The sequence below is a fragment of the Triturus cristatus genome, chromosome 11, assembly GCF_964204655.1.
Source record: "Triturus cristatus chromosome 11, aTriCri1.1, whole genome shotgun sequence".
Taxonomy (NCBI): domain Eukaryota; kingdom Metazoa; phylum Chordata; class Amphibia; order Caudata; family Salamandridae; genus Triturus; species Triturus cristatus.
The window spans coordinates 580,253,468-580,280,048 of record NC_140594.1 but is presented as its reverse complement, the minus strand read 5'-3'; the positions used below and the strand labels follow the sequence as shown (position 1 = coordinate 580,280,048).

Here is a 26,581-nt window from a genome sequence, read left to right as displayed (position 1 = left end):
ACCCGTCCTTTTTTGGAATTAAGAAGTAGAGGGAGTACACCCCCGTACCCTGCTCGTGGACGGGTACGACCTCTATAGCGCCTTTTAGAAGCATACTTTGCACCTCCTGCTGTAAGAGCCTTAAGTGCTCTGAGGACATAGGACGGTTTCTTGGTGGTATTGTGGAGGTTAACTCCAGACAGTAACTGTATTTGACAATATCTTTGACCCACCTGTCCGTGGTGATGGAGTTCCACGTGGACAGGAACCTTTGTAGCCTTCCCCTGACAGGTGTTATGTGGTCGGGAGGAAGGGAGAGGGCGTCACTGCTTGTTCTTGGGGGAGGACCTGGTGTTGCCGTAGCCGCGTCCTCTGCCCTTTGTACTGGAGCCACGATATCCACCTCGGGTGTTTTTATCGTAGGTGGTCTGTGTATTGCCTTTGTTATACGTTTGTTGTGACCCCTGTCCTCTACCTGCTCCCTTGTTTCCGGGGCGACGAAAGGAACCGCTCCGAAAGGACTGAGTTTGGAGAGCGCCCATGGACTTTGCAGTGTCCGTGTCCTTTTTTATCTTCAAGGGTGGTGTCAACCTCTGGCCCGAATAAATAGTCGGGGTTGACAGGCTGGTTGAGTATATTATTTTGTACCTCAGGCTTGAATCCAGAGATTCCTAACCAGGCATGTCGTCGCAGCATGACGCTTGTGTTTATGGCCCTGGCAGCCGTGTCTGCAGCATCTAGTGCACACTTGATGGAAGCATTTGTGGCGCGCTGTCCCTCTCTGATAAGAATTTCTGCACCTTCTTTGTAGGGGTCAGGGAGATGTTGGAGTAGTTGCTCCAATGTGTCATAGTGCGCTCTATCGTAGCGAGCGAGGAGCGCTTGAGTGTTGGCTATGCGCCATATGTTGGCAGCTTGGGCGGCAACTCGCTTGCCAGAGGTCTCTAACACCTTGGACTCTTTGTCCGGGGGAGGAGCGTCACCTGTCGTTTGCGAGTGTGCCCTCTTGCGAGCATTCGCTACGACAATGGAGTCTAGTGGTAATTGGCCTCTGATGCAAGTAGGATCCCCAGGTGCTGATCTGTATTTCTTATCAATCCTGGGGTTTATCACTCGTGCCCTGGTGGGTTCCTTGAAAATGTCCTTGGCTGGTTTGAGGACTCCTTTCAACATGGGCAGTCTTTACATGCCTTTCTGAGGATGCAAAAGTGTCCATAAGAAAGTCATCTTCGATGGTGTCAGAGTGAAGCTGCACCCCATGGTTATTTGCAGCACGTTCAATAAGAGCGTTGAACGCTGCAGTATCCTCTGTGGGAGATGTTTTTGCCCCATAGAGTTATGGGTCCTGTGCATCGAGAGGTGCACCTGGGTCTACAGGGTCGCCCCAAGTGTGATCAGGGTCCTGCTGGTCATCAGGGTCTATGTCTCCATGGGAGGGGACTTGGTCATCCATGTAGTCCTCCAACGCATCCGTGTCGGAGTGTGTGGGGGAGAATAGTTGTGGATCCTGGTAGGATGAGTGGAAAGGTTCATAAAGGACAGGTTCTGATTCTACAGGCAGCTTCCTTTTTAGTGGGATCCTGAAAGGGTCCAACGGTGGTTCCGAAGTTATCCTTCGCTCGTGGAGAATCATCCTGCCAGTGTTGGCGTCGATGACATGTGACGGAGACGTCTCAGCAGGTGTAATCGTAGTCTGGGTGACCCGTGTCCTGAGTTGGAATATTTTCGGGATTGTGGACGGAGGCAAGCTAAAGGTAATGTTGGCTGGCACCGAAGAGGCTGCTGGAGCTTCGATCGGTCCGGAACCCGACGGGTCCTGGAGGGCAGTCTTGGTTTTGCTGCTTTGTGCCGCAACAGGTCGCACTTGGAGCGCCTTTGAGGCTTTTGCACCGACCAGGTTCGTAGAGGTGGCCGTGGACTTTTTCGGCGCCGGTGGTTCATCGAGTCGAGGTGCGGAGATGACCGTCGACGTCTTCGATGCGTGAGGCTTTGGTGTTGTCGAGGGAGCGATGCGAGACGCAGCAGGCGGTGCGGCCCTCGGTGTCAGTGGCGTCGGCGCCGGGAGCCGAGCAGGTTTTTCGGCGCCGAAGGCCTTTTTCCGTATGTCGACTCCGACGTCGCCCGCTTCAAGTTCGGCACCGAAGTCTATCTTGGTGCGGTCGGTGCCGACGCGTTTCGCTGGCGTCGAAGGCGTGGAAGGCCTCGATCCGAACAGCGCCACTTTCGTTTTCGGTTTCGTTGGAACCGGTGCAGCTTTCGGTTTCGGTTTTATGGAAGGAAAACCAGCCGGTTTAGGCACTAATGGCTGCCGCTGAATGTTAGAGGCCAGGCCCGAGGGCGGGGCCGAAGAACTGCGGGATGGGTCTCGGGTAAGGCCCGAAGGCGATCCCTCGACCGGAGCCGTAGACTGAGGCACTGGGCTTTCTTCGGTCTGAACAGGTAGGCCTTGTTCATCATTGGAGCTACTCTCTTCGGCCCCTAAGGCCTCCTCGTCGTCTCCTACCTCGGTGTCGTCTTCACCTCTGTGGAAGAGTGATTCGTCGACGTCGTCCGATCCGGAGTCGTGTTCGGAAACGGGACTGGAGGGTAAGACTTCCAATTCTTCGACATCTTCGGCCTCGTTGAAGATGTCTGCTGGGGCCGGTGCCGCGTGCTGCGCTTCGAGTCTCGCCGCTCGTCGATTCCGTAGAGTCTTTTTGGAACGGAACCGGGCACAGGCCATGCATGTCGATTCGTCGTGGTCCGGCGAAAGGCATTTGTTGCACACCGGATGGACGTCGATGTGGGGGTACTTCGCATTGCATACCGGACACCTCTTGAATGGCGTCCTCGATTCCATCGTCGAAGTAGTCGATGGACAGGTAAATGCGAAAAAAGTCGGTGCTGAAAGTTAGTAAACTAACAAGGTGGTATCGAAAACCGATCGATAAACAGTACCGACGCGAACTAAAGGCCTTTTGGCCTCGACAAAATATTTTCCTAACTTGAGCTAAGATAGCACATCCGAACCCAATGGCGGAAAAAAACAATCTGAGGATGGAGAGGATGCCCATGCGCACTGTAGTCCAGGGGAGGAGTCACCTATCCAAGGATACTTCGAAGACTCTTCCAGGACAACAACGTGCAAACATCCGGACCCAACACTAGGCGGCGATCTATGCACAGATATGAATTCAGCAGCCCACATGCCTCGAACTTACAGAACCATCTGCCTTTCAACTCCATCCCCACGAACATACAAATACCGGCAAATCACTAACTATCAGGTACGGCTGCCCAGTAAGGTCTTGCTGAAGTCTAGCTCTGCTCAGCCCAATTGCCTGGGCAGTAATATATGATTAAGCCACAGGTCTGAAGAACCCCTACCATGGAGAGTAGTAAGGGCCCCAACATTTTTCAAGTACCTCTCACCTAATAACATTAACTGTCTATGCCACTGCTTCTCAATAACACTGCATCAGCAGCAGTATGCAGTCAGCTCTACCTTCTGTAGTAGCCTTGATAAGGTTAAAAATACGTTAAGGCCTACTGCTTGTAGAACCCTTCTCTAGGATTGGCGGCAATTGTTTAATTGAACCACAGCTCGTACATGCCCAGCCAGTGTTAACAGCCCTGTGTAAGGCATTATTTCAATCGACAATACGTCTAACGAACATTGATGTGGATAGCAGCAAGAATCATAGCACACCACCTGTAAGAGTTCAACCATAGGTATAAGCACCTAAATGTCCAGCTCAACTTTTCTCTGGCAGGAAGTCTAAGCCTAGTGATCAACTGAGCTGCAATACAAGGAAGAGGCTCAGTAAATGAAGCCCCAACCCACCCCCCACCCCCACGAATGGGCCAAATTACCTAGCTAAGGCAACCGTTCAAGAAGGACCCCATAACTGGCTTGCTCAACGCAATCAGGTTAGTTAGCTAACGGTACCAACTACTATAAGTGTCTTCCTATAGACAACAGTTAACCAGTCAGTACCTGGGAAAGGTCCAAGCTGCCTATGATAACCTTCTCCCATGAACAGCAGTAAACCAATAGTGGTTAATTTCTTGAAGGATAAATCACAAGGACAGCACTACATGGATGAGGATCAGATTGTTTAAAAACCATTTCACGGGCAGCAGTATCGGGAAAAGGCAGCTCTGATAGGAACCCTCTCATGTCAACCAAACTGTGATATGAACTTGTATTCTGCAGTCTATTGCCTGTGATCTCAAGCCCCTGCAGGTTCATCTCAAAGCCCAACTAGTAACGCCTGGTAAGCTCCTCACCTCTCGAACCAGCGTCTTCTTCTTAGATACACGCAAGCTCTGGCTCCTGCTCAGCGGTTTGGAGACAAGAGCTTCCCGGGTTCGAGCTGTTGTGCGGGCATCCATCACCTCAGAGTCAGACCAGTGCTCGTCCATGGAGTCGCTCTCCTGCCCAGAGTGTCTGTCAGTGGGACCATCATAACCTAATGGAGCATAGGATATGGTAATCAGAAAGACTGTGAAGCCACAATTACCTGCCCACCCACTTCCCTACTGCCGAGTGCTGCAAACCCACCTCATCAAGAAACATTACAAAACAAGTCTGAATTTAAAAGATGTGGTGACACACTGAAATTATTAAGAGTAATAGGAAGGGGTAAACGTAGAAATAAAGTAAGTCTGTGCTTAAACCTGTCGGTTAGTCTACTTAACAAGCACTCAGAGGTATATTTGTTAACTGAGACAGGAAGTATTTCAAGCAATGGTGAAAATTTTAGGTGTCAAAGCACAAATTCCTGCAAGATAAAAAAACATAAGCACTATGGAAACTTTGAAGTATCATGGTGAGATGGGAAGAACGCATGCAGCAGCAGGAAACATGCACAATTGTGTCTTTATTCTTGTGTGTGCTGTTGCATGCTTGCTGGTACCAAATTATATAGAATATCAGACTTGCGTTAGATGGGTCAGAGGGTACTTTCCGGGAGTTATTGCTGGAAGGGGGGGTTCAGTTGGGAGCACAGTGATTCCACCTAGATTATGCATCTGCAGAGTTGAATGCATGCTTTGTGTTAGGTCTAATGTTTCTTATAGGATGAATGGTACAGGTGTATGAAAGTCCTGCTCCACCCGTCTCTCCTTTCCTGGGGAAGGGTGACAGTAAGCCCTGCCACTTTTCTACTTGGGTAATGCGACAGCTGAATTTTCTCTGCATGTTTGGAGCAGTCTTCTTTTTCCTGTACACAGTTCTCTCAAGTTAGAGTTGTGTGTGCTGACTCATTTCTTAACCTCTGCATTCCCAAAATCGTTAGTCTTGCCAACCCTTTTTGAACCCATGTTCAGTGTGAGAAGGCACCCTCTCTCGCATTCAGAAGATATAAAAAACCATGACACACTTCAAGATGTGTTTGAAGAGCTTTATAGGCCCATGCAGAAACATGTGCTAACCCACACTTCCTTTACTGAATTAAAATTATTCTAGCACAAAGTCATCAGAAAAAGGACAAAAATGTGAGTAGACCGCCAGCTAAATGTACGAAGGTGCAGAAACCCCACATAAGTACACATCCAATGCTTCTGTAGTTTTCCAATCTACTTGTTGCAAAGAGACCCAATTCTAAAGGAGTTTAAATCTAAAAACGTGCTCCAAGTGGACATCTGGTTTCAAGATTTGACTTTATCTATAGGGAAGTAACACAAGAAATACTAACAGATTTAGGCAGCTTTTGAGCACTTCCTGGTGTATTTGATGGGTATCTCTATACTGAACTAAAATACAGGGGCTCAAAGCTTCTCCTTTTTTGGTGACTCAAACACAAGGATGGGTGAAAGGCAGAGATTATCATAGAGCTCATTTAAAGAATCCCACAGTCCATCTTGTTTCTGGATATAAAATATGGAAGTGGGTTTGTTGATTTACCCCAACACATAAGAACACATTAGAGGAGCGATAAAAGTTGTTAAAAGATTAAGCTTGGGACTAGCTTTTGGTCGAAAGCCATCACAGGGATAGTGCCAGGTTTTGGGGAAATGTCAATCGCCCTCTATTCTGGACCAGCTTGGAACCCGTGCTGAAGCTTGCCATCTTGCCTAGTGTTTGGGTCTAGCACTTTAAATCTATTTATGATTTGCCTGTTTCTTCTCTTACTGTCGGGCTACATGCTAGAGCACTAACTCCCATCAGATTAACAACAGATGAGGTCCAGAATGCTAATCGTGTACTCTCCGCAAATAAGGCTCCCAGTCCTGATGAGGTCCCACTCTAGTTATTAAAGTCCAACTTAGATTTTTGGGCCCCCATTTTAATACTCTATTAAAATCACAGTAGTGAAAGTTCACATCCCCAAAGCCTGTCCACTGATTGTCCCTGTTTTTAAGAAAGGCAACCGTTCAGACCCTAAATCCTATAGGCCCATTTTGCTGATCAGCTCTACAGTTAAGATAGGAGGCTGCATATTGTTGGACAGGCTTGTTGAACGGGCAACAGAGCAGAGTGTTTTAATTGACTCTCAATACGGCTTTCGCCCAGGTCTGACCAGAGCCTTAACCTGTATCAGATTGCTGCTAAGTACACTATTGCATAATAAGGAGTGCTACATCTTTCATTTATGGATCTCAGTATAGCATTCCATAAGGTCAACAGGAAGAAACTTTGGGCTATTATGTTGGAGATGGTGGCTGAGCCACAGTTTATTTTTTTGCGAGACCTCCTGTTTAACCTTGCAGCTTTCATGAGATTTTGTTAGGAGGGTGAATGCACTGAGCACTTTCAGCTTTGCCTGGGAGTTCGCCAAGGCTGTATTTTGGCCCGGTTTTTATTTTTATTATATATTAACAGACTAGAAAAAAGTCACTAATAGAGGTTGGTAGGGACATGCCTAAAATCAGCTCTCGTCCAGCCCTGGTCTGCTTCAAGCAGATGGCGCTGTTCTTATTTCATGCACTACTTGGGTCTAGACGGTTTGGTTGATCAATTTGTAGAAATAATGGATAGCCTTGACCAAAGTACAAATATTTCCAACTACCATATAATGATAGTAGGCCCACGATTTGCTAAGACTAGATCCTACTGTGTCGAAGACAATCCTCTTAGTCATGTCCCTGTGTTTTCTTATTTGGGAGTTTTATTGGATTACTCCACATCTTGGTCTCCCTTAATATGGACTAGAGGGCACATATTTTCCAGGAGCAAGGCTTCAATGTACGACTTTATTTTGGGGCTGGGCCATAAGCCTATTAAAGCCTTGGCTGATATCTATAGAGCAAAATGCATTTCTGCGCAGCCTATGGTAGCAATATGTGGTGGAATATGTGACTTTCCTGCAAGTCCTTGAAAATAAGTTTAAGAAAACCCCCCATTCGTGAGGAGTTAGGGCTGGATTACTTGGAGGATGTATGGAGGTTGTGGCCTTTACTCCTATGAATTTCGGTATGGGTCCACCCAGATAAGCATTTTAATAGTTTAATATTAAAAGACTATTTAGCTAGTGGATTAGTTATATTAAGTGCGGTTTTATTGAGTTTTTTGAACATCCAGGGTTTCTAGTTGTGGAGGACTCTACTTGACCGAAGAGAGGTTTAATGGTTTGGCAGGCAAGTGAGAGAACACTTTCAATTAAGGACAAATCGTCTGCCAAAGCCTATGTATTAGTCCAGAGAACAATGTTAATTGAACCATACCTGGTTTACAATATTTCTGACCATCACCGATTTCTTTTAACATGTTTTAGACTGAACCTAATGCATCATTCATTAGCAGTTCCGCGAGGTAGCTTTTATGATGCTACTTTCATACCATACAGCTGCGATAGTATTTCGATCCTGGACACATTGCACTTTCTACAAAACACTTAGAAAGCTTTATATTGTTCAGTTGCTTGCTATTTCAAGTTCAACCTGCACTGCTTTATCTAATGTTATTACCGGATGTGATGACTTGATTTTAATGTAGCTAATTTTTTATCTGGTGCGGTTCGTTAGAGGAAGATGTTATTGACTAAATAATACAATGTTCGAATACTCACGGTCTGTTTGATCAAAAAATGTATCCCGCATTAAAAAAAAATGAGGCGGATTTTAACTGACATGTGTATGTGTTTTTATGGTTTTCCAGCAAAACCGAACAAAGATTGTTGATGACGATGACCCCAACATACTGGTGCCTCAAGCAAAGGAGAAAGGTCTTCTGCTCCACAGTGCACACATCAAGCTTACACTCACAAAACAGACTACAACCCTACAATGATCACAAGGCGCACCGGATCCAAAAGATGCCAACACTTTTAAGGGGCTACTATCTCCAGTCTTTGCGGCTTACTCACGATGGAGAACCAAGGGCTGGGAATGAAGAATGGGTCACTAACCACAGGTGTTTGAGATGCCACCCTGATATGGTACCAAATTCTGCCTTGAAATGTGTTTAAACACTTGTAGCCATTTCTAGAATCATACATAACCTGTTTTTTTCCCCAAGGGGTCCCAACTATCCAGGGAGGGGAACTGTTCATTCCAATAATTCTGTACTATGGAACTTTTACAACCACTTAAAGAAATGGCATATAGGACCTCTAGCAATTCTCTCATTTTTGGTCTGGGCCTAGACTGGACAGCACAAATAGTGGTAAGAAAGATATGGAACTCACCCAGGGGTTTTCGCCTCAGGTCTTGAACATCAGGGTACAGTGGGTCTCTGTAGTGTATTGGAGTATCATCTGGCATCGCCCGCAGGTCCTGCATGCTGAAACTGCGCAGACGTCCCACTAAAGCGCCTTGACCCTGAAATATGAGAAAATAAGCACTCTGCACATAGCTGTAGCTCTAAGTCCACAGCAATATTTGATGCAGATGAAGAAGCATATCCCCATTTTGTAAACACCCCTATCTGTGTACCTTAGATGCAGCCTGCACGGCTGCCGTAGCTGCAATATTCAGTCCTCTCCTCCCAAAGTTCACCATTGTCTCATAGCTCCTCTCCTTTGCTTGGATTATGTAGGCATCAATCTCCTGCAAGACAGAAAAAGCATTAGGACGTAGTCTGAATCTTTACTTCAACAGTCTATGAAAATAAACTATTTGTCTGGCTCGTCGGAGAACTAATCAAAGTTACTGACCAGTAACTCCCAACTTGTTGCTCACAGAATTATTCATAGTGCAAAATCTTGAGAATAGCCAATTCAAGCATCAAAAGACCTAAAAGTGAAGAAAGCAAAACATTGCTGGGTTTGAAGCAAATATTGTGAAGAGAGTTTTGCCCAAGGATTTTAAGTCTTACAAAATGTAGACAATGATCTAGCCCTCTTGAAAGAGGCAGTTCCCTGAAATTGCACACTGCCTTATCATTAGGAAAATTAACAAGGATCGCCTTATAAGGAGGCAAACCTTGATTTCAGAAACAGCAAGGTGATTATGTTTTAAAACGAGTTTTAAAGAAGTACATCATCTGGTGTGGGGTGGAGGGGGACAGAGATGAGTCCTTGTAGGACAATATTCTTTTCCTAGTAGCTGCTTCTTAGTAATTTCTGCCTGCAAATTGCAGACAAAAATTGTAAGAACATCAGGTGGGAGGGGGGGGGGGGGACATGCATGGAATTCACATCTGCCGAAGCAGCCAAACGTCCTAAATGAGCAAATGTCGGAAATAGGGAACGCTACTATACCTGCAATAAGAGCATCACTAAAAGAAGTCTGGGAAAAGGTGAAATCCTAAAGGACTGCTACAAAGCCCATTTTAAACAAGCAATCCATCCCCCCCCTCAAAAAAATCTCTATAAAACAAATTGACAAACTGCTGCAGCAATGTAGAGTAAACCGGACAAAGGGGAAAGCAGCCTTCTGGGAATGAAGATTGGGAGAGCGCAGAGGCACTTAGGGTTTCTGCACTAAGTCAGCCATTAACATACGATAAGACACCCCACATAAAAAATTGATGGGACTGAGACTGGAGTACTTACCTCTTAAGAGTTCTATTGCATTGAATCGGTGATAGATTCATAATATTTCATTTTGTAACAGATCGAGAACCATTCTCCAAAGATTTTGATGAAAAAATAAAAAGCTTGACCATTGGATTGGACTGCGCTTCTGTAACTGCAAACAATTAATAGGTCAACCTTAGTCACATCTGTCCTTTTGATTAGGTTCCCTCATCAGATTCTTTGGCCCAATTCTTGTGGGTATTCACCTTAACAATCTTCTCTTTGCAGAAAGGGCCAAAATGGTTACATTTAAAAATATAACCATTCAAAAACTTCAAAAGGGAAATTATTATTTAACAATAACAATTGGTTGGCAGTTTACCTTTATTGTAGATTAGCATGCTGAACCTTTTTCTCCACAAATAAAAGTAGGATGGAAATCCATGCAGAGAAACCTGGCATCCGGAATTACTCTAAACCAGCTGGAATTTCTGCCTGGAAGTCCAACTATCACAAGTTAGCGGCCTTCAATGCAGAATAACCTTAGACATGGTCTTACTATGCGGAATTCTGCTGCATTGCCTAATCCGAGGGGTTGAACTCTCCCATTTACCTCCTGCTCCAAGGAACATAGGCTCCTTTGAGAGGTAGGGGTGGGAAGGAAGGTGAAACGTTTGTCAGTGGGCATGGAGCACTGCATGCTCTATTCTTGTTGCAGAAAATGGTATGTTGGGTCAGAGACAGGCTTGGATGCTGGTGCAGTCAAAGTCTAAAGCAATTTAACAGGCCACAATTTGACTGGTAAAATCCTGTCTGCGGTTCCCGCGCCAAGGGAAACCAGGTGTCAGAACAATAGGCCTTTTCTAATGAAGCAGGGCAGATTTCCACAAAGCAATCCGTTCCACTTGACTTGCAATCAGGCTGTTAATGTTTGCTCTCAAAAGTACAACTCGTTATTATCAATATTTTGTGGAAAATCGACAGCAGGAAGGTATGTTCATAATGTCGGATGAAGGCACCTCCAAGGAACTATAAATGCATCCCACTTTCACATTGGTCTATTTTACACATTGTGTAAACTGACATGGTTGCTGATGCAAATCTGTCATTACCGGTTACTTCACTCCATAGAAAGGCTCACATATAAATCTAAAAATGAGACAATGGTTACAGCTAAGTAATGCTTTCCTTTTGCAGCCCAAATCTGCTTTACATTCACAGACTGCATTGATTAAGTGGTAACCAACCTTCCCATACCATGGTCTGGATAAAAAGTGGAAATAAATCTTAAGAGGACATAATCAAATCCACTCTTTTCTCAAGGCATGAATGTAAATACCTAAATGTTGACTACACCCATCTTCTACCTCAATGGTGAGATTACGCATTGGGTCTATACATCTAGTCTAAACCCAGAGTCACACAAGTCTCCACAACAGACCTATGGATCTCCACAACAGACCTATGGCCACTAGCGTACCAGAAGTATCTGCAGTATCTATTGCTGGCTAGATTGCCATGTGAAGGTAGGACAGTCTCGAATAACAGAGTTGCCAGGCTTTTAAAGTAGTAGATTGGGAAGAACAGGTTGACTTTTTCCATTTCCTCACACTGATGTCAATCGGATCTGTTCATTCCCGAAGATTAGCAATGTGCAACTTTGTTTTCAGAATTCTTTCGTGGCCTTCAATATTTTGCTCTACTTTTTGGAAGGTGGGACATTTTGTAGCTCATGGTGATTGGCCACTTACTAGTTATGCACACTAGTATGAAATTCACCTCCAGATGACCCTTAACTTATTGGGATTCCTGGGAACAGACTTGCATTAAGCACAATATGCCATCTAACCAACCGTGCGTTGACAGGTCTTTTGAAGTTCATTTAGAAAGGTTATAAAATCACCTTTAGCATTGATATACACAGACTGGTCTTTTGACTTTGGGATAGAGACACTTATTGAATAACTGTTAAATACACACCCTTTTTGATAAATGGTAGTAGCTTAACGCAAGAACAGTCTAATATTTTCTGACTGGTGAACCCAAACCTATGTATAAAATATTAAGTCCTTGCCATAGTGGCTGCCCATTTCCTATGAATGGTTTATGGCGACAACTGTGAAGCACATGTTTGCCGAACCATTATAGCTCAGAGTACCACAAAAATGAATTACTGGGCATACTGACAATAGAGGAATTAAAAACACCTCAGCGTCGGCGAGAAGAGACAAAGTAGAGACGAGCGGTGTTGTCGACGCCAGAGTCTGCGCCAACTGATCTGATATAGGTGTCACAAGTGTGAACCCCGAATGACTGTGCATCAGAGCCGAAAGAAGTCGAGCACGGATTCAGAGGGCCCCACTGACAACAAGGGCGGTCCCGCTGGCGTGAAGTCCGTCAAAGCCTCACCGACCTACTTAGGGCCGAGAGGCGCACCAGAGGGAGGCTGAGAGCCAAAGATGGCATGAAGAGAGAGATAGTAGTCCCTCATCTGAGCCACAGTCGGATGGGCGCCGGGAAAAACCAGAAGGAGTGAAACAGACACCCACTCTGATATCGGAGGAATAGGAGGAGAATCAGGGACACTGCACGGACGCAGTAAGGTCTGGGAAGGCTGCAGCGCCGACCGCCTACGGCATGAAATACCTGGCAACAGCGAGGACGAAGGACTTGAGGAGCTGGCCTTCGACCGGTCCTTGGTGGAAGAAGATGACCGTGACCGACGAGGGGACGTCAACCATCGTGCAGCCACCAGCGTCATGCAGTGCTCCTGTAGCACCCACAACCAAAGCTGAAGATACGAGCAGCACCGTTTGGAGTAAGGGTGGGTGCCTGGACACCACATGGAAATAGGATGAGGGCTCGATGTTGTAGACCCCAGGGCCTCGAAGATATCCAGAAAAAGCATAGTGTGTCATCGAAAACGCCGAGAGAGCCCAAAAAATGGCCAGAGGTACCGCACTACGAATCCGCATGGAAGTGTGGAAAGGAAGAAACTGACATCAGGGGAGGGTTTATATGGACTCTAATGACGTCACATCTGGTGGACGACGTCACTACAGAGTCGCTCGCCACCCTTTACCGACAGCTCAGAGGTACTGCTGTAAGAAGACTTTCGGATCCAGTCAGATTTTTTTCATTTCTTTGATTTAAAAACAAAAGTTATTATATTCCTCTACCCCTCCCTCTACACCTATCCAAGTCTTGAGCAGCTCCTCCTAGTCAAGCTCAGAGAATGCTGCGACAGTTATCTTGTGCTACCTCAGTCAAAACAGCTCTTCTATACCCAAGGCTTCTGATTCGAACTCACTACAGTGTTTTTATTGCCAAAACCTGTGTGCACCAGGCGCTTAATTCAGGGTAAACAAAGACACCACACTATGGGCCTGATCACGAGTGTCCTAGAGCAATAAATGGCATATAAAACCTCACACCATGAGATTCAGAATTTATTGGGTGTGATAAATAGCACCTATTCGGAGTATTTTTGCTTTCATAGAGAAGAATATTTGGATTTTGGTTATTACTGCACAAGCGTCTGCCTTTCTCTCCAACGTCCGACTCTTTTTCCCCTTTTAAATTTTGGCTGGTTTTACATGCAGAAATTTAACTGAGGGTGCAAATTTTATCACACCCGGTATTTACCACTTAAAACTGCAACCCCTACCACTTAAAAGTGCAACCCCTATGCAAACAGGTGTTTGCAATGAGACAGCAATTTACCAGGCACGTGTAATTGGCCTTAAGTCTATTTGGGGAAACAGAGTGTTGAATATGGGCAAATTTAAAGGGCACGCTTTTCATGCTGACATTTTGGTACAAGGGGACGAAATTAAATATTGCACAGTCTCTCGTATGACCAGTAACTGCCACGTTCTAGGGCACTGCACAGATAGCAAAGTATAGTTTTGTCGGCTATGCTGGCATGCTGGACTCCTGGATTGCTGCCTGTGTGCGAAACCCATATCTTTGTTTCCAGTCAGTCTCCCATGACAAGGTTTGCATCAGAATACAATGGTGGACAAACTAAATCAGAGTGGAATTTACCTTGGGTGCATTATGGGTTTCCAGTCCAAGCAAAGACAGGCAGTCCCCTCCTACAATCAAGTCTTTAAAACATTTTTTTTTTTTAAATCTTACGATTTGGCAGAATCGTCACGGAAAATCGCATGTGGTAGTTCCTACTGATCAAGGAATGTTGGGTCAGAAATCCATTATTTAAAAAAAAAAATAATAAACGACCAAATTTTACTGATTTGCAGACTGGAAACTAATGTATGTGGGACGACTTTTGTTTGTTATTCTTTTTTAGCAGCACAACTTTTGTTAGTTATTTCTTTTAGCTATCTAGCACACCATACTCTTTTCAGTCACTAACTTTCTTCCCTCTGCTCCTCTTCACTCAATTGGCACCTTTCTGTTTACTTTACAATTTCAAGGTGAGAATCCCTACTTGTGGTCTGAAACCTTTCTCGGTTGCGGTTGTAAGAAAATTTAATTCTTTCCCTACTACACTGCGCTTTCCTCCATGACTTATGAGTTTTAGGTAACAACTATAAATTTGTTTAGAGCAGCATTCTCCTATCTTTAGACCTTTCTCCATATCAGTTTGCAGTATATTTGGAGCATTCACACATTTAGCGCAACAAAGCTTCGGTATAAGTGGGCTCTGCAAACATAAAATAAAACATAAAATAAACAGCACAATATTACGCAAAACTTCAGTGGGTCCCTGAAGTTTAGGGAGTCTACCGAAACGCAGCACCTTACGGTAAGCAAGGCCTTTGGGTCAGTGTTATGAAAAATTGAGCATCTAGCAAGAAACACCAGAAAACCGTTTGGGTCATACTTCAACCATACAATGTTTAACATTTTGGTTTCATTCAGGTAGATTTTAATTGCCCTTTTGAAATAAGTATATTTAGGTTTATTTTTTAAAATCTCTAAGCTTCCAACCCTACACAAACTCCCAGAGTAAGGAACTGCTGCATAACTTGAGTGGAAAGTCCATATATTTATCCAACTGAAACCATATTGGGGCCCATAGGACAGCAGTAGTAACACAAAGCACCCAGTTAACACAGTCTTTCCCCCACTTGACCGCCACAGTAATCCAGAAAAATGTCCCAAACTGTTATTCTTCAGTTCAGGTAGACTATGGTTACTTGGCTTGGATCCTTCAAAGTTTCTGTAGTTCTTTGTGGGGCTCCTGTTTATAAGATAATATAGTAGCCTATCTCTGCCGAAAAATGGACTATAAGCAGCCACAGGATGCTCTAGAATCTCATGACCTGCAGTTTTGAACTCTCAGCGACAACACATTTGTGGGACAAAAGTGGGATCTGGATTGAACTATCCAGAGCATTTACTTTCATGAGTACTGCAGCAGCTACCAATATAGCATGTACGAATTTGTGTGTCTCAGAAGGAGGATGTAAAGCTTCAGATCTATTACAGCACAGGCACTTTCCTTCACTTCATGAAACACTTGTGGTGAATCCCTTTGCCAACCACTAAATACAGGATGATGCAAAGCACATGAATCTGTAATGGAGTCACAATGTAAAAATCCCAACTAAACACAGCAGAAACGGAAATTATGTTTCACAACGTGCATTAAGTGATAAAGATGAGAGGTGCCAGAGGAGTGTAACCCCCTACACATGAAAATTAGAAGTGAACGTCTTAGAAAGAGAGTAGTTTCTCCTATTTTGTAAACGCTCCACTTACCTGACTAACTTATGATTAATTCTCTAAAATGTCACAAATTTAATTTCTCAGGCAAGGTTTTCAGTTGGCTGTGTGGGCCAGTGAATTCAGCGCTTGCTTCTGACATATGGGGTGACCTTCGTTTATCAAGTTCCAATTGTGGCACAGCCAATTACGTTTTTCATCTATTTGAATTGCTACACTGAGTGCCATAAACTTGGGGAGCAATAGTAACAATATAGAGTGCTTAGAAATTGCAATGTAAGCGCTAACAGCACTTCCTTTAATGACGGCCTACCACACACCTACATCTAAGAAAGCTAGCTCAGCCTTCAATCGTCTGCAATTCCATAAATCAAATAATAGTAATATATATACATATTATTTTTAGCACTTACGGGCAGCAGAAGTGTGTTATGAAGACAAGACTCCAAACCTTCTGGTATACACCCAGAATTTGAAACACCATCCCACTTCAGGTCTGGCACGTACTGTCCAAGAAGCTGACAAACGCACATCATTATCTCTTGCCCATACACTTGTTTAGTCACCAGATACCACCTCACCACTTGCCTCTCAATTACAAGCCCATGCCTATCTGTAGTACTCGCATCTTATAAAGTGCTGCACTGTTTTGTGGCTAGTTCACTCAACTTAAGTCAGATCTATACATGGGGCACCTTGTGTAGGCCTCAGTGCAGGAATAGGATGGAGTGTGACAAGAATGAGGCATGAGCTGCGCCACGTAAAATTTGAGATTGTACAGAGAAGGTGAGACTACCTATGTCCAGTCTTACCTTTTCTCTTCTTGACAGCGCCGGGTGGATGAATTTGCGGTAGAGGAGACTGGCTCCCTTTGTGTATGGAGAAAGAAGCCAGATAACAAATGCCATCTTTATCTCATAGTAGAATGGAAACCTGCAGATGCAAAGGGGAAAAGACAATCAGCATTCGGAGGTAGAAATAAGCGATGCAAACACATTCAAGGGGAAACAATCTATGCAAGTGAGGTGTAGGCTGTGCAAGAAGAAAATCTTTGCAAAAAGAGGATATCGATTGCCGACACACGAGACGTTGTCATGGCATCCGGAGATTATATACACAAGGAACTAATCACTGAAGAATCATTGCGGAGAATGCCTCAACGAACGAAGGCGGACAAGGAACCCCTGGATCCTTGTGGCTCAGGTGACCTGGAAAAGCAAAAAAGCAAAGAAAAACAAAAGTGCCACCGTTGCAGTGGACCGGTGAGCTTGCATCGCCCCTGGACCTCCCCCTACCAATAGAGTACCTGTATTGTACAGTCTTCAGTTCAGAGCAGGAAAGGGTGCTCTGCCTTCACACCTCGACAATAGGTTCCATAAGCTGGAGTATTTTTAAATGTTTTATTTTACGGACATTTATATAGCATTAACTTGACCCTAAGTTATCGGGTATCAGAGCGCTTTACAAAGCACCAGTTGCGTTACATGAGGACACATTAATTTTTTGTTAGGCAGGGAGAGATTAAGTGATCTGCCCAGAATCCCAAGATGTTCAGCGTCGTTGCCGAGACTCGAAACCAGTTCCCCAGATTCGAGGCCGCCCGCCCTAGCCGTTAGGCCAACTCCTCTCCCCGTAGGTCGCTCAGACTGCAGAAGAGTTTGAACCACCCATCTAGAACTTCTAATTCTAGAGATACTGTCTTTTTATCTACAATTAATCCCAAAGTCAAAAATCCAGTTTGCATTGGGAACTGGTGATGCTCTATGGACCAATAGGTTCCCCACTGCTGCCAGGAACGCTTAACTGTGACAAGTAATTTCAAGGAGAGAGGCCATTAATAACAAGTACGCCAGGGTACTTAACAGAAGGCCTTGTCCTAGAAATACATCAATTTATAAAAATTGAGAAGATGGTACACATGTTGGTTGGAACATTAAAACAAGCGTAAAGCTCAGTCTGAGATCAGATAAAATGTAATAAAGCCAGGTGAACCAGAATCCATACTAATGAGCCCGACCAACAGCGTGAGCCAGCAAGAGCACAGCAAAAAGAATAAAACAATTCTCATTTAAGAAACTAGGCTACAAAATTCTGTCATTTGTATTAAAAATGTATGGAATCACAACTTATGCAAACTACTAGTTATCTAGACCTAGGGATATGTAAACCCATACCCATGTACATATATGGTCATAAATAACAGGTAGAGGGCCTAGCCTGTAATAGGTGAGGAAGCTGGCTCTTTATATACTGGACCAAAAAGAGGTACACTGTGTAGAGAGTCCAGGCAAACCTCAAAGGAATTAAAGAGGCACAAATGACATCCTATTATGATCAGTCTGAGTCTCCCTGTGCGTTGTGGGTCAAGGTATCACCGGCTGCTCCCTTGTCCAATGAGTCCGGTCCCGCGGATCTGCCTTCGGGTTGCCTGTGTCCCTGTTCCGTTCTCCGGGGCCTCTGCGGTTTGCGCCATCCCTCCAACCAGTCCGTAGCTTCATGCGGAGATGTGAAGAACCACGTCTTTCCCTCTGCTTCCACTCTTAATTTTGCCGGGAAGAGCATTGCGTACTTGAGTTCTCTATTCCGGAGCTTTCTTCACTTCTAAGAAGTCTTGTCGCTGCTTCGTTACTAACGCAGTGTAGTCCGGGTACATCGCGACTGTGTGGTTGTCCACTTGTATCGGGGGCGCTATACGTGCCGCCTGTAGGATGGTATCGCGGTCTCGGAAGTTGAATATCTGGGCAAGTATTGGCCTGGGTGGGGCTCCCGGCTTGGGTCGTCCCCCCGGTACCCTATGAGCACGTTCCACCGAAAAGTAACTTGACAAACCTCGTGGTTGCAGTTTAGTTTTGATAAGGTCTTCCACAAAGAGGTCAAGAGCCGGGCCGCGCACACTTTCTGGCACCCCCACTAAGCGGATATTATTGCGTTGAGAACGGCCATCCAGGTCGTCAAGCTTCGCCTCCATTTGTTTATGTGCTCTTTCCAGAGCCCGCAGTTGATTTTGCAACGTCGCTGTATCGGTCGTCAGAGTTGCTGTCGTGAATTCCACCTCCTTTAGTCTGTCACGGATTTTAGAAACGTCTGCATGTAGTAGCAGGATGTCTGTGGAGATTGCACCAATCGAGGTTTGAATTTGAGTCAGCGTGCACATTATGTCCTGCAAGGTTATTTCTTTGGGTTTTTCGGTCTGAGCGCCGCTCTCACCTCCCTTTTGAGTCTCCGGGGTCTGTGGTTTGTCTCCACGGTAGACGTATTTTTCTAGTTTATTTGTTTGCGTCACACGTTGGCCTCTTCCTCCCATGGTAGCTGGACCTGTCGGTGGGTGTAACAACTATGCGGGGGTGAGGACAGAAGTCCCCGCTGCCCGGCTGTGCAACCAGCTGTCACACACGGCCTTTCGGTTTTCCCAACCCCAATCTCCACTATTTGTCAGTGTGCACTGTCACAGTCAATACCCACCAGAAGGCAAGTCAACGTGTTTTTGGTTGTTGACGCAATGCTAGTCTGGGTTCGAGAGTCTTTGTCTAGCTGTGTCGTAAGTCTTCACCGTGCTTATGACTGTGGCCAGTCTGCTGGCGGGGCTATATATCTTGTTGCTTCCCGGGGTATTTGGGGTTCAGAGTCTAAGCCTGTTCACAAATAAGTCTTTTTTTCTATCCCCCTCGCACCTGGATGTGTTTTTGGTGCCTTCGCATTGGCTGCCCGTCTGCTTTCCCCGGTGCTACTATGGGTCTGTACACGTCTCTGTATCGTGGCTAGGCCCAGCGTTTAATAAGGGACTTGCGTTGCCAGAAAATCGCGCCTGGTATGAGTGGCGTGGGACCACGATCTAAGTCTTGTTTCGACAGTGAGTACGCTCATGTGGCCCGATTGTGTTCTGCTTTGTTTAAGTGCTCACCTTCTAGCTTCTGCATTTCCCAACACCATCCATGCTATTCAGCCGGCTCTGGTCCTCCGTTACGTTCCTGCGGCCACTTATGCTGCTCGTTCTTTTGGCCAAGGTCCCGTACACTGGGGCGCGAGGTCTCGCTCCAGTCTTGGGCCCGTAATCTCCTCGTGTGCAGGTCTCAGGAGCAAGCTGCCGGCTGATCAAATGCGGGGAGTGTCGGGCCGTTATTCGGGCAGATGTCACGTCGGAGTGGGGCCCAGCTCGAGTCCGAGCTAGGTCGTCTTGCGCGTCCTGGCCTCCGTAATATTATCTTTGGCGCTGGCCGGCTCTCTGTGTTGGGTTCTTACTTTTTCAGGAGCGGGTCCGCTTCTGTAGCTGCAACCCGTCCGTGTTGCCGGCGCCCTCCGTCTGTTTCCTCCGATGGGTGATCACTACCGCTCACAGCGCCTCGTGGTGTTAAGAGAGTCCCCGGCTGTGATCACGTCTGCAGGCCGTTAAACTCTTCCCTCGGTGTTGCACGCCGTTCAGCTCATGCACCGGCCCCAGAACAACAGCAATGCAGGCTGCAGTCTTCCGGCGTTCAGTCCCGGTTCAGATGCTCTCCGTGGTAGCGGATTTGTGCCAGGATTGTCAGGGAGAGACGCTGGTGGTCGCGGAGCTCTCCTAGGCAGCGGCCATCGTTGTCGGCTGCCCAGTATCCATTTTTACAGCAGACATCTTAGTTGTTGAGTGCTGCCAAGTACTTAAAAAATGTATTTCTCAGTCAAAAAAGGGACCACTGCACAGACTGTGTTGTGTTCAAGGATACCGGCTTACAAAGGGGGAAAATTAACTGCCAAATAGACTCTGCGATGTGCTCTTGGAAAGTGGAGCTTTTTGGAATCCATACAGGTGGACGACCTGTACAATTTTCCAGAAGTAATACTTAATATCAACAGGCAGAAAGCCTGCACTTGCCTGTTTTTTGGAGAGTTTTAGAGTAGTTTTTCCAGGCACGCAGGCAGCATTTACAGTGCTAGTATAGAACACCAATTGGCTCTGTTTAACAAAAATAAGCAGAGCATTTTGCATCCAAACAAATTCTGAAAAATGATACTTTGATTTATTTATTCCGGTTCCGTGATCTCATACATAGATTTTCAACTACAGAGAACATTTGTTTGCCCAAGCCATCACTCTACTCAACCAGACCAGCTGTGGAATACACAGACCCCTCAAGGTGATGATTTCAAGTGTCTGAATTCTAATAGTCCCTTCTAATCACACAGGGGGGTAAAAGAGCGAAAGAGAGACAAAGTAGAATATTGGAGGGGTGCAATATTCTGCTTTACAGAAAACAAACCGTTCATCTGTACTCTCCTCTGGTTTAATTGTAAATCAGATGCTTTGATGTTTAGGAGATTTCGAATGCATAAAACTAACAATTAATAAATGAGGCTTTGAAGAGTCACTAGCATGCTCTTTTTGCTCTTGGAGATCATGCAATCAATAAATGCCTTAACTGCCTTGCAAATCATGTCAGATATTAGTTCAACAATGGACCTTCACCAGCAGATCGAGGGGTAACCTCAGACAAAATATTTGTGGTACTCCATACCTTTGTATTATACACATTGGAGGTGCCACAAGGGTAAAAATTCTCACTGTCCCGGGGTGGCTGTAAATAAAAAGTCTGCAACCTGCGTATTTCAGGTGAATTAGCGAACGATAGGTACAACAACATGGGTCGACTGTCTTCAATCCCAGGGACAAGGTCAGCAGAAATCACAGTCTATCCCACAAACCGTCCAACATCTTACCAGGCAATTAACTGGTCTGTGAAGGTCTCGACAGCCATGAAGAGGGCAAACACAATCCAGTACATCATCCATCGAACCTACAATGGAGAAACAGAAAAATGCATTAAATGTGGGATGAGATAATGCTAGTTAAGCCTGGCAGAAAGTTTAATTACAACTGTCAAAATTTACATTCTCTCCATCTTTTGCTGTGTGCATAAGTTCTCAAAATTTCACATTATTCAATGCTGCATATTTTTTGGGGGGCATACAGGAATTTTAGCTGGCTTGAGTGAGGGATTGTCTGTGCGAGTCGATTGATAGCATCTCAATAGGCTTTTTAAATTTTAATTATACACGATATACGAGATGCATGCTACATTGAAAATCATCAAGCGGGATACTCAAAAGCCATACTTCGCTCTATAATAATAATAATAATACTATTTTTTTTGTATTCATTTTGTGAAATTTCACTATAAATATCATGTAAATTTAACACACCCCTAATTCTAGCCCGCACAGCCCTTCACTAATTAAGAGGGAAAGAACTACAGAGGGGCATGGACGAAGGTAATAACCCTTAGGGGTCAAACCAACAATAGTAAAGATAACAGCAGAAGGACTTTAGGATCAAGTACAGCGGTTACATACTGTAGGAGCATCAGGACTCGCGTGAAGCCAAGCTGGATGACTTAACAGTCACATGCTTTGAAGCAGGCGCCCCACCCTTCCCTTTGGCTGCAATCCAGGGGTTTAGGGAAACCGGTATGGCAACCTGATCTGGGATCACCTTGCAAGCATATGCTCAAATTTGTTTACATGCAACGCTCCAGGCAAGCTTCAACCAACCACAATGGGCTGCCTCATGAAAAGCAGAAACGTCTGCCAGCCTGAGTCAGGGTGCGTACATACTGTAGGGTAGATGCAAAGTCATAATTATGAAGCCACAACAGAATAGCAACAGCAGTAGCAGTGGGAAATGGTGATAAGATATTCACTCCCAAAGCTCTCACTCTAATTAAAACGCCTACACAGTCATACTCATTAACTAAACTACTAATAATACAATGGGTTCAGGAGAGGACATCTAACTGAACCCAAACAACCATCCACTCATACTTACATAGTCTCGGACGTTCTTGGTCTTTACTGCTTTGTATGATGTGTAGGCAGGGTACAACAGTCCAAAGACGAGGCTAACAGAAGAGAGAAACACACACGTCAGAGGAAACAGACGATAGGAGACCGTGAAGAACAAGCAAGAGGAGACATTTCAGAAGAACAGGAGTTGAAGGAGACAGACGAGAAAAGGAGACAAGGCCAGAAGATGAAAGGCAGACACTTAGTTACTGTACATAAGGTGAGAAAGGAAAAGGCTCAGGTCAGAAGTAAAAGATGTTAGATCCAAGGAGTAGTAGACATAAGGCTTTTCAAAGGAGGACTGTAGACAGTATCATAGGCCTCAAGGGTACAAAAGTAACTAAAGGAGAAAGACCAGACATTAGAAAAGAAATATGTTCTAATCAGGAAAAAGAGGAGAGATTTGGATTCTGAAAAAATGGATATAGATAAGACAACAAATCGGGTCAAAGGCACAGGAAAAGAGTGAGGGGTGAAGGAGAGAGGACAGAGATGATTCAGGGGAGAAATAGAGGACATATCCACCAGGAAGGACAAAAGCAGAGTTAATTCAAAGAAAGAGATTATCTGTCCTCGGAGAAAGACACATATAGTAGAGAATAGACAAGTCAGTGAGAAAAAAAAGATAAGAAAAGGGACATCAGCAGATTAGAGCACTGTGGGGAAAAAAGGAAAAAAAAAAAAAAGGAGGAGGACACAAACCAGGAAGAAATGTTCAATACACACTATCTTTTGTTGAGAATGAGAAGAGAAACAAGTAGAACCAAACTAAATGCACAAAGCACATAAACTAACACATTAAGAACTTGGACATCGCACTTTTCAAGCAGTTTAGTGGAGAGGAGGTTTTTAAAAATAATTCTGTTGGTGACAGGAGAGGTCTTAACCCGATGCCCCATACCGTGTCTTGTAATTTCCCCAAACATTAGGCAGGTTTTTTCTGAAGTTAAAACGGAGATGAACTTATAGAGGTAAAAGTTGCCATTATTGGGAATCTGTTAACCAAAGCCCACTGAATCTTCCAATTATCAATGTGTGGATATTGAGGTCCCTGCCATCATATGGTGACATTAGCAATTGTGGCCAAATTTTTAAAACGGAGGCGAGTGTCTCATATGCAGCATGCCTACCTTCCCTACAGATGCCACACAACCTTTTCAGTTCCCTTCTAGAAAAGAATATGCCAGTTAATGTGTATTTTGGGCAGATGTTCAAGAGGCTGGTGGGAAGGGTGCTGATAATGCCAAAGAGCCTACACTTTTGGTGTAGGGGAGTTCTAAAAGTAACTCTATTCACCTCCTACTTCATGGCTCTGCTTTATTCTCAATGTGCAGGTAGATTCCACAGAAACAGAGAATGAAAAAAGGGAGGTGGAGAATTTATCATCAGGCACATTAAGCTTTTACAAATGGGTTGTTAAAATCTACTGAATTCTTCAAAGAAGAAACCTTGACAGCATAATGTTGGCAGAATGCATGAGGTGTAGCACATCAAGCCACCTTAATTATATCACTAACAGTTATGTGCTTGAAGAATATCATAGACGCTGGATAAGCACTTTGTAGAAGGCGTTCGGACACTGGCTGGACAAAAGGATCCTGCAGAACATGACAATGATAATCTAGGAGGTAATCCAGCTTGCAGCTATGACCTTGCAGATGCGCGTCCTTCATCACTACCTCAAAAAGTTAAAAAGAAAAAATATATTTGTCTGCATTTCTATAAAAGCCAACCTGACTTTCAAACTGGGAAGAGCCTCCACAGCTGATGAGATATGAGAAAAGAACAAGGGAAGGACCATTCCCTAATTTAAACAAAACTAAGGCCTCCTTTATTCCAAAGATTGAATTATAAGGATGACCCTGTTCTGATACAATGAACAAGTTACTTACCTTCGGTAACGCTTTTTCTGGTGGATACAGTATCTGCCTGTGGATTCCTCACCTTTTGAATTACCCCCTGCACCAGCATTCCACGGAAATTCTTTCTTAGCTCTCCCACGTCGACGAGGACGTCATAATAGTACGGATCTGCTCGCAACTCCGTATGACGTCACCAAAGCCAAAAGACCATCTCGTCTGTGTGCGGACGTCAGTTTCGCCCATTTTTTCCGTGCCCTCGAGGCGAACGTGTTGACCGACAACATAACCCAAGTATTCACAGTATACCTAATATATACACAAATACATACAGTATATACATAGGTAAAAAGAAAAAGCCAGTAACCAAAGCATTTCCTAGCAACAAACTGTATAACATGACAATGAAATATAAAATAACAATGTCAGACAGTCAGAACATATTCAGTATCTGCAGGAGGACAACGGGGAGGCGGGTGGGTCAGTAAGGAATCCACATGGAGATACTGTATCCACCAGAAAAGCGTTAATGAAGGTAAGTAACTTGTTCTTCTGATGAATACATCTGCCTGTGGATTCCTCAGCAATTGAATTGAATCTCCAAGCTGTTCCTCTCCCGGAGGAGGGCGTCCACCTGCCTATACCAAAACATTTTGCCGCATAGAGCGTGCAAAATGGTCTTCCCTCCTAACCTCCCAATCTAAGCAGTAATGCTTCGCAAATGTGGGGGAACCCAACTTGCCGCCTTGCAAATATCTACAACAGGAACACCTTCAGCCAAAGCAGAAGGTGACTTGGCTCTGGTGGAATGAGCTCTACAGGAGGCTCCTTCTTGGCCAATGCATAGCAGAGTTTGATGCACAAGATGATCCACCTGGAGAGTGTTAGTTTGTGGACAGCTTTGCCTTTCATTCGTCCAATAAAGCCCACGAAGAGCTGGGCATCCAGTCTTAGGTCCCTGGTTCTGTCCAGGTAGACGACAGCCCTCCTAGGGTCCAGGCTGTGAAGTCTCTCCTCCTCCTTGGAAGGGTGAGGGGGGAGAGGATAAAAAGGTAGGCAAAGTAATAGACTGCCCTAGATGGAAAGGAGTGACCACCTTAGGCAGGAAAGCAGCCCTGGTCCTAAGAACCATTTGTTCTGCATGAATGGTTAAAAACTGAGGTTTAGAACTAAGCCTGAAGCTCACTTACCCTCCTAGCGGAAGTAATAGCAATCAAAAAGACCGTCTGGAAAGTAAGAAGCCTCAACAGGCAGTTATGAAGAGACTCAAAGGAGAACCCATCAGGAAAGTAAGTACTAAGTTCTAATCCCACTGACGCATAATGAAGGGAGTGGGAGGAAACCTATTGGTGAGGCCCTAAATGAACCTCATAACAATGGAGACTTAAATAAAGACAGTTGGTCAGGCAAACAGAGGAAATCCGACAAGGCCGACAAATAACCCTTTACCTTAGCCAAGGAAAGCGAAAAACCAAACACATCAGATAAATGGGCCTTCAAAGGGTCAATATACCTCTCTCCACACCATTTCACAAACCTCTCTCCACACCATTTCACAAACGTGGACCACCTGGAGGAATAAATAGATTTAGTGGAGTGTCTCCTGGATGGTAAAATAACATCCACCACATCTGGTGGGAGAGAGAAAGAACTCTGGTTGCCCCGTTCAATCTCCAGGCATGAACATGCATGCTCTGGAGGTGGAGGTGTAGACCCTGCTGCTGCGACTGCGAGAAGAGGTCTACCCTGAAAGGGAGACGGAGCGGAGGGTGCGATGAGAGATGAAGTACATCTGTGTACCACACCATTCTTAGCCAATCCGGAGCGAGCAATATGACTTGGGCCCGGTCTTGGAGAATCTTGCTCAGTACGAGGAATTAAGGGTATGGGAGGAAACTAGTAAAGGAGTTGCGAGCTCCAATCCAATTGAAACGCGTCCCCCAACACTACCTGCATCGGATATTGAAAACTGCCACTCAGGAGAACACACACTGACCGTCGTTCTGCAAAAAGATCCACCTGAGGCAACCCCCACATCCTGAACATGTGATGGACCACCTCTGGATGAAGCTGCCACTCGTGATCAGCCGAATATTGCAGACGGAGACTGTCCCCACGCACATTTAGCACTCCAGTCAGGTGATTTGCAATCACACAAATCTGATGGCCGCGAGCCCAGGACCAGTCGCAGAGCCTCTCTGCGGAGACAATACAGCCCTACCCCTTCCTGTTTGTTTATGTACCACATCACGGTAGTGAACAGACTGACCGCAAAGGGAGGGAAGAAAGGCTTGGAGAGCCAAATGTATCACCCTCATTTCCAGAAGGTTGATGGGACGCAACCTTTCCTCCGGA

At 45.1% G+C, this 26,581-nt stretch overlaps 1 protein-coding gene across 3 annotated transcripts in view; it reads right to left on the bottom strand.

Moving 5' to 3' along the window:
* The window catches only part of REEP4 (receptor accessory protein 4), a 112,075-nt gene that overhangs the window by 14,277 nt on the left and 71,217 nt on the right, over window positions 1-26,581 (bottom strand). For all 3 annotated transcript variants that reach the window (XM_085633812.1, XM_085633813.1, XM_085633814.1), the window contains exons 3-8: window positions 22,351-22,423; window positions 21,246-21,322; window positions 16,367-16,487; window positions 8,836-8,949; window positions 8,589-8,721; window positions 4,249-4,430 (exon numbers count right to left, since the gene is read on the bottom strand). In XM_085633812.1, the coding sequence (XP_085489938.1) occupies window positions 4,249-4,430; window positions 8,589-8,721; window positions 8,836-8,949; window positions 16,367-16,487; window positions 21,246-21,322; window positions 22,351-22,423 (700 nt within the window). The remainder of the gene's footprint in view (window positions 1-4,248; window positions 4,431-8,588; window positions 8,722-8,835; window positions 8,950-16,366; window positions 16,488-21,245; window positions 21,323-22,350; window positions 22,424-26,581) is intronic.